The sequence below is a fragment of the Amaranthus tricolor genome, chromosome 16 (genome assembly GCF_026212465.1).
Source record: "Amaranthus tricolor cultivar Red isolate AtriRed21 chromosome 16, ASM2621246v1, whole genome shotgun sequence".
Lineage (NCBI taxonomy): Eukaryota > Viridiplantae > Streptophyta > Magnoliopsida > Caryophyllales > Amaranthaceae > Amaranthus > Amaranthus tricolor.
Genome location: NC_080062.1, coordinates 6,879,908 through 6,888,966, shown reverse-complemented (window position 1 = coordinate 6,888,966; position 9,059 = coordinate 6,879,908). Strand labels below are relative to the sequence as shown.

The following is a 9,059-nucleotide window of genomic DNA, read 5'->3' as shown; positions in this document are numbered from 1 at the left end:
CACTAGTACTAATAACGGACCATTTTAATTCCCTACCATAAGTTCGAATACAGAGATGCTTATTTTGGAAAATAAAATTTATCCAAGCTTTTTTTAAGAATTTTTATTGAAAAAAAGCTTATTTTGTTCAAATTTTCAGTTGGTCACTACTGAATCTTTTGTGTACAAGGTAGATCCCAAGCAAAAGAGGGTTAGGAAGGGTGCAGCAAGGAACGAACTCAGATCTGTTTTTTAAAAAAAATAATACATACTTCAACAGAGATAAAATTCAATTTTTCTGTCACTCTCGACGGTTGGCTCTTTACGAGATTTCCATTCAAAGATCACAAGGTTTAACATTCGACTTAAAGACCAAGAAATTACATGTAGATATCATTGAATATCTTAAAGAATGAATTGGATTAGAACATAAGGGGTATACTTGATTCTATATGTAGGAGCGTAGGAAGGGATAAAAGAAGATACTAAACTTGTTCAACATACCATAATTTCCATAGGTTTATTTTTCTCTTGTCACTCTTCTTCCCTATATTTTTCATAAACAAGCCCAGCTTTTTCCCAGACCGAAAATGCTTCTTGGAACAACATTTTCTGGGCTTCCGGCAACACAAACTACCTTAGTTTTTGTTTCACCACATTCTTCTTACCAAACCATAAATACAAGCTCATCAAGCTCATCGCGAAGCAGAATTTCGAGATTATGTATGATCAAAAATGGTGAGCCTGATGAGAGTAGAGATCAGTATTACCAGAAGAAGATAAAGAATGATCCCAAAAATGCTTTGCTTCTGGCAAATTATGCCCGGTTTTTGAAAGAGGTAAGAAGTATAAACTATGGCAATCAGGGCGAATTTAGGATACTAATATGTGATGGGTCGAACACTCGTCTATGCATGTGTGCTAATCTAACTCAACTACATTCTTCAATTTTATGTTACACAATAATAAACAAATGATGACTCAGATCATCGATTCATAGCCTAGACAGACTCGGATTAGATTCCCAATGATGGAGATTCTCATGCATTATTGAAGTTTTCTTGTTTGATGTTTTTGTGGCAGGTAAAAGGGGATTTAGGCAAAGCAGAAGAGTACTGTGAAAGAGCAATTCTAGCAAAATCCGGAGATGGGAATGTACTATCCCTTTATGGAGAACTCATTTGGCAAATCAACAAGGATGCTCCTCGAGCCGAGCATTACTTTCGACAAGCAGTTCTTTTTCATCCCGATAGCAGGTAAACCTGTTGGCTGTTAGAGTTGAGTTAATGCTGATCAATCAAGTTCGTTCAGTCGTGTTTTTGAGTCACGCCACAAATCGAGTCAATTTAGGCACATCTATTTCAGTTTCCTCGTTCGTATCCTATCATATATTCTTATAGTTCAGTACTAATGCAAATGCAGTTACATTATGGCATCATATGCAAGATTTCTATGGGATGCTGAAGAAAAAGAAGAGAAATAATCTCAAATTCACAATGAATAAACATAAAACACCAATTTGTTCAATTTAGTCATCTCCCCCATAAGCTACTTTATGTATATCATAAACTACAACCGGTGTACCAGAAAACTCAAAATTTACCCACAACACTTCAATGGCAGACCACTAAAACGAAGTAATTTGTAAGAGTAATGGGACAAACCAGAGAAAGTGCAAATGCAGAGTAATAAGTGAACCGAAAAGTCTAAAAAGCAAGAACAAGCAAGCCTCACCAAACTATGGACAAACTGCGTCAAGACTTCACATTTGTGTTTTTACTAAGCCAACACTTTGTGGAGGCGAATCCAGTTGCACCATCCCTTTCATGCCGTTAAAACACCTCTTGGTCGATTGTGGGCTTGGGTTGATCTTCGATAACAGGACCGTCTTCACATGGATCAGATGTTGGGACTTCCTCCTCGGCATGAACAATAGGAGCAGTGTAACCTGGATTAGAGAGAGATCCTTCGTCCTCAACACGAGCAATAGGTGCGGATTCTGGGTTTGAGGAAAGACCCTCTTGCTCGACTCGCGCTATTGGAAGAGACCCGTTGATTGGGGTATCCTGCGATTGAGCAGTTTTTGATAGGCGTGTCTTCTCGGAGGGCAGTCTAGGAAGGGACTTTCTCTGAGGCCGCTTTGATGAAACGGGTGAAGGCCCTTTGCTGAGGATTGGATGTGTGACAACTTTTTCATCCAGACTTAAACGTCCGGGTCGATGGATTTGGTCGGCATCTTCTTCACCTTCCACTGAAGATAAGTTCTTCTTTCTTCCAAGCTTAGGCGATCTCGGACGTGTAGTCGGTATCTGAGTCAACGGGAAGAACTTGTAAGGACCTTTAATTTGGTATTAGTTAATAATGTTAAATATTGAAGAAAAACATCTTCGATGATGAGACCTACATTGCCATGGGAATGATATAACACATCTCACTAACATTACCACTATAACCAAACAGGATGTAAGAGTAAAGTTGACACTACTTTTATTATCTTCATAGTCAATGGAAAACTGGAAATTGTACAATGAGATGATGATTAAGCCTACAACTTACAATCACAAAAGTCAAATGAGGCCAATAATATATAAAAGGGTTATCGGCTTTACAATCAAATGCAATTTAAGCCAATAGCCCAACAATACTTCCACTGTGTTTTATATCGCACGATTTCTCTAGGACACATAAAATAAGGAGGGTTTACTTTCACCAACTTCCCCATTTGCGTTAGGTAGTATCTTCATGTAAGGTCATTTTATTAATTGGTTGGGACCTCGGAAGGTATAGGTATAAGAACATCAAAGACATTTTGCTTAGTATCCTTTGCAAAAAGAGATGAAGCAATTAAGGGAACTTCTCAAAAAGGAATTTGATGCACATAAAAAAGGGAACTAGTATAATGTCTTATAAATCAAGGGGAAACTAGAGCCATGTGGTCCAAGGGTTAAAGCTTGGAATGGCTTATCATGAGGCCAAGTGGGGTCACAGAGGCACAGTAGGAAAAATGTTGAGAGAAAAATGGTAAAGTAATACTAGGGCAAACAAATGGAGACTCTAAAACTATAGAGTCAATGTAAGAAAGGTGGCTCAAAACGGTAACTTGAAACTCCAAGTCTCCAACCAGACATTAGCAAGACAACAGAGCCTAATATCAAAACTTGAAAACGCATACTAGTTGAACTCTTGCAAAAAGTAGTTCTATGTAGAAAATGTACATATAACACAAGAAAGATCTCTTAATTTCAATTATACCTCAAGAACGACTTGAATATGGACAATTCACAACTTTACTTTGGATTAAAAACATGAAGGGATATTACGTGCAGCTACTCTGGTAAGAGATTGTCATTCAAAGAAACGACCTCAAAACAAGAAGCCCACATTCTTAATCTCTTTAATTTTTACTAATTGGGCTATTCAGCCCATAGATCTAATACGTCTCTTGGAGAGACCGTCTCTCACAATTGGGGAATTACATGTGCTGACCCTGAGTTTTCTAGCTTTTCAACGTGATGGACAAACGTATTTTTTATCAGCATGGTGACCCTAAGCTTTTGACTTTTCCACTTGGTTGACAAAATGTTAAGTTTTTTGGTTAAATTTACGTTATGATTACCCATTGTAAAGATTTTTTTTTTCATAAAAACAAACGTCGAGATTACCATTATGGGGCACGTTTTTCAAAAATATGTTCGAAATGACTACTTAATTTAACAAAGAACTTAACCTTTTGTTAACCACATGGAAAAGTTGAAAGCACGGGATCACCATGTTGATTTAAAAGAAGGTTTGTCTACCGCAGGGAAAAGTCAAAAACTCAAAGTTACCACGTAGAATTTCCCAAACACGAAATTGTTATAAAAAATTATGATTTGGTGAGTCTAAGTGATGTAGGAAAAGGGGAAGGAAGAAGCAACTACAAGATTTTGGGTATCCGTTGATAGTTCAATAAAATGGGCCAAACAATCAAGAGTTAAAAACTTAAATATGCCTTACCTTCTTTAGCTCTTTAGCAGGTGCAGGTTCCTGGTAAAAGCTAGGCATTGGTGTTGCTTTAAAATTTAAACTCTTTCGAAACATCTTAATTTCCGCCTCTTGATTTTCCTGAAAAAACGTTGTCATCAGAGACAGTAGCTTGTTTTACAAATTGCCAATTCTCCGCGTAAGAATAAAAATCATAGACATAAAACAATACATCACCTTGGACTTTGCTTGCAGGGTACTTTTCTCCACTTCTTGTGCATGAATCTTTTCCTCGAGTTTTGTGTAAAACTGTTAAACAATAGAACAAAACTCAGTCAGTTAAGAACATTATCAACACAAGTGAAGAATCCCTCGGAAATTACAGGAGCAACCACGAACCTCTCTTCTCTTCTCAGCCCGCTCATGACACCTAAAGCTGAAATCATACGATGGAAGTTTCCCCACTCTGTGGATCTTCTCATCAGCTGTAGTGGGGCTTCTGTAAAGTATTTAAGAAAAATTTGACATATATACTAAGATAAATTATGAGCAATAAAAAAATCGGTCTTGGTTAATTTCCGTTAAGGATGTGTGAGATCAAGATTGTTAAGGATACTCGACAGATTCTTCATTTCTTTCGGTTTTGGAAGTGGGTTCTTTCTTCAAAGGCTTCAATTTGGGCTTGTCCCTGCATAGTTTTAGAAAAGTTAAGGCTAACAAACACAAAATTCCATTACCCCAATGTTATCAAATGGCTCCCCCCTACAGAGGTAACTCTTATTAGTTATAACATAGATGTACGCAATAAAAAAAAACAAGTCCAAGAAAAGTGCATAAACTATAGCAGTGAAACCTACACAGTTCCTTCAGAGTGCACAGACGCCGTTTCACTTTTCAGCGGCTGCGGGAAACAGATAATATGAGTACCAACCATTAGTAAATATGAAGCTTAAAATCAATAAAAGATAAAGGGAAATCATATTATTCTTGAGCAGAAAATCAATAAGAATACCTTGGCTTTTTGAGGGTTACTGGTAGCTGATACTGGTTTTGTGGCCTTGTTCAGATTACTATTTGTAGCAGGACGGTCGTTAAAAGATCTAGCCTTTACAATAGGCTGTTTAGCACGTGCATTATTAGACACGGTACCATTCGTAGTAGCCTTTACTTCTTTATTAGTAGCATTCTTCTTAATGGATGTTGCCATAGCGTTTTTAACATTCGAAGGCTTCTCACTTTTCCCCTTCAATCGGCTATTTGGTGGCTGTGGCTCCTTTGTTGCATTAGTTTCTGTTGCTTCGACTTCCTACAAACCAACAAATCGATAATAAGCAACAAGGCTACTTTGGATTTAGCAATACTGTTAGAGTATATAACATATCATGGGGCCTCAACCATCTTTGTTGAGTTGGCTCCTTGACATGGTATTAGAAGCCAGTATGACAAGAGGTCATGGGTTCAAATTTCAACCGCCCCTCATTTATAGTGGAATATTTAGCATCATGTATGAGGAGGATATGTGCTGCATCCACACTTCTAGCCCAAAGGGCTTTCATGTGAGGGGGCATGTTAGAGTATATAACATATTCTGGGGCCTTAACTATCAACTTAAGCTTTTAGTTGAGTTGGTTTCCTGACAAATACATATAAAAGTAGCCCTGAGGGAAGCAATGTACCTCAGATGCTGGAGAAACACTGTTTCCCACATGCACATCTTCTAAATTGGAAGGATTAACGATTCCATTGCCGTTTGATTCACAATCAGGACCTACACCCACCAATGTGCTGTCTGGGCTTCCATTAACTTCCACCGCAATGTCGTCATCCCTGGAGACATAGTGATCATATTGAACACCATTTTGATCGGCAATGCCGACCTTACCGGAGTGAATATCAGTATCAGCATCCATCATTAGCTGCAAGTGAAGATGAAAAATGTAAGTTATAAGCAATGCATTGTATGAAAGGTGTGACCATAATCATATCAACAGCATCATGTAGACTTTAAATATCCAATAACAAACATTCCAATACCACAATGTCATTAGGTGGCTCCCTCTTAGGTAGGTCCAATGTACGCAACATTGCCCATGTTAGTAATAACGAAAAGTTGTTTCCGACTGACCCTTAGTTTAAATAAGACGTGCACATGATTTAATGAGTCATTTAATATAACAATTTGAAAAACTAGCCTTGCAAAATGTCATTACTAGTTCTACTATTCTATCTCATTTTTCACAATTGTGAATCTCTAGATTTTGGACCAAAGTTGAACTCTTCCTAAAATTTGAAACACAAAAATCTTTGGACCAACATTAAAATTTTCTTAAATCAAATTCTAAAATTAAAATTAAAACTTCCCACCAATATCAAATATACTGGAAAAACCACCCAAAGTTTTGCATCTCAACTCAATTTTGACCCCAAAAAATGCAATCTTTGCATATGAGAATGCACCCCCGATTACCATTTACCACTAATACACATAAAAAGAGAACTTACCCACATTTTCATTTGGCCAAATACATTGTAATAAACTACAATTGCCAATAAAATCAAAATTGTTTCTCCATTACCATCATAAATTGCACCTAATCACATATTCTGCTCAATACCAAAACTAAAACCCAAAAACCTCTATTCCAATAGAAAATTCATCCTTTAACACATAAACTATGCAACAATTAACAATTAGACAGATCAAGGAAGACAATATATCTACAAGTAAAATGGATCGAAAGAGAAAGTAATCATCTTTACCTAAAAATTCAAATTGTTCTTAAAGTCTATGCTAACCAAAACAGTAAAGAAAATCAACACAAAAAGAACTAAAATCTAATAAACTACCCATCAAAATAAAACTTCACAACAGTCCATCAACTAGTCAAACCAAAATCATTTCTGGGTCATAGCTTAAACTAAAGTTCATTACAACCCACAAATTACACTAAACTAGTGAATTAAATTCATGCCAATTTAGGTCACAGTACCAAATTCTACTTCAAATCTCAAAAACCATGATGTAAAATCAACAACATAGATCCCAAACCCACTAAGCATATCTCAAATCCAACCCATAAGTATACAACAATTTACACAAAAAACCAAGAAACCAACAAAATCTAACACTAAAAATCAAAACTTGGTACTAAAAAATGAAACTTTAAACACCCAAAAACAGCATAGAAATTGCATTTTGATTACCTGGGGAATTAAAGTGCCATTAACAAACTCGATCTCAGAAGAAATGGGTAGTGAAGATTTACAGTTTCTGGGTAGATAAAGAAAATTCCAAAACAAAAGGACAAAAACTACAATATTTCAAAGAGATAACTGATAAAAATGTTTTTTTTTACTATTTTTTATTTGGGTATTTCAAAGTTTTCTTCTTTTTGTATTATGAAATGTTTTTGGGTGTAAGAATATTTGATTAAGGATTCAAAAATCAAAAAAAAAAAAAGAAGAAGTAAAAAAGCAGTTTTGTTGAATGAGAGTGTGAGTGAAGAGGAGAGAGAATGATGGAAGAAGTGGGGTTAATGGGTTTTTTGAAAATTTAGATTACATACGACACCCACCATTTTCAAATTTCAACAGAGATTACTTGCACACTGTTTGTTTGGGCTGTGACTGTGAGGATGTGTTTTGCGGTTGGTCGTATTTTAGAAGGATAAATTTTTTTAAACGGTTTTATTTTTCACTTATTTTTGCCAATATTTCACTCTACTACACCCTTCAAGTTGTAATAATATTTTTATTTTAGTTTATAATATAAAATAATTTTTAGTGTATGAAGCAGAAGTAAATTATATACTGTGGACTTTAAAATTTTAGTTGAATTGATTTTCATGACATGATGCCAGTGTGAGATCTAGTTAAATACCTAGAGCTTAAACTCGCAACTTATTGCCACATGTGAATAATTAATACCACTTCAATACAATTAAGTTGTATTCACATTTGAGTTTTTTCTTTGTTTTATTTACTATTTTATGTTGTTGTCTTTTAAGTTGCTTTACTTGTTAATGAGAATTAAAATATCTTTATTAAATTCGCAACCTCATGTTTCGAATTCTAAATCTGCTATTGATAATGCTATAATAGCAATTAATTTTGCAAAATGTCAATCTACTAATTTTCAATGAATATCTACAATTTAAAAAATAAAAGTATGTTTTTTATTGCATACTTTTTAAGTTTGTTATTAATGTACTCAAAAGAATTTTCTCTTTAAAGAGAGAGAAATTCGTATGTGATATTTCATAAAATTTACAAGCTAAAATATATGCATGTGAGATCTGATTATATTAGTCTCGATGCATAATCATGAGTCTAAGACCCTGTTGGAGTTGCCTTATAGCCGTCCTTTTTTTAAGGCATGGGTCTACTTTTTGGAAACCTAGTGGATCCAAGTCTGATTCTGGATCCAAAAAAATGAATGGGTTTGAGTTTGGTGGTCTTCAAACTTAGACTCTCTCTAGACTCATTTAAGATCTAAACCCGTTAAATTCGTCCCACCCTCATTAAATTCAACCTATTACACCAAACCTAAATCTATAATTATTTGAACTACATTTAGACTTATGTAGACCCATTTTAGTATTAGAAAACCTTTGACATGTACAAAATTATAAGTTTGAATAAAAAAAAATCAACTTATTCATGACCCTAAATCTCGTCAGATCGAACGAGTTTGGGTATGGGTTCAAAATTTTTAGAGCCTATTGGTCTAGATCCGTGTCTTAGTTTGGGTCCACAAAATATTAAGGAATCTAGGTTTGGATTAGGTTAGAATCCAGTTCAGACTCGACACATGACCATCTCTACACATATATATTGAGCCTTAAAAATGTGCTTTAAAAAGTGGGAAAAAACAAATATGACCCAATAGAAAATAGAAATAGTAGTATGAAACTAGCTTAAAATCCAATAAAAAGCAAATGGAATTTTGACTAATGACTTTTTGACAAGTTTTGTCATTTGATGGTTAGTCAAACAAACTAAATTACTATTTGAAAAATAGCTTGGGAAATGCTTTGTTGTAGCTTTATCTTTGGTTTTTGGTTTTTGATTTTTGGTTTTTAAAGTTTACTTTTGTCTAATAAATAAGCAATAATCTC

General features: G+C 35.0%; 1 protein-coding gene across 1 annotated transcript; it reads right to left on the bottom strand.

Annotated features, from left to right (window-relative positions):
• Window positions 1-1,444: 1,444 nt before the first annotated feature.
• Window positions 1,445-7,263, bottom strand: LOC130803243 (protein WVD2-like 6; the record flags this gene model as incomplete). Its single annotated transcript, XM_057667421.1, has 9 exons — window positions 1,445-2,288; window positions 3,976-4,083; window positions 4,180-4,251; window positions 4,342-4,441; window positions 4,559-4,630; window positions 4,800-4,843; window positions 4,955-5,248; window positions 5,619-5,858; window positions 7,147-7,263. Coding segments are annotated over 9 exons (1,524 nt in total), but the record flags the coding sequence as incomplete, so codon positions are not given.
• Window positions 7,264-9,059: the final 1,796 nt, after the last annotated feature.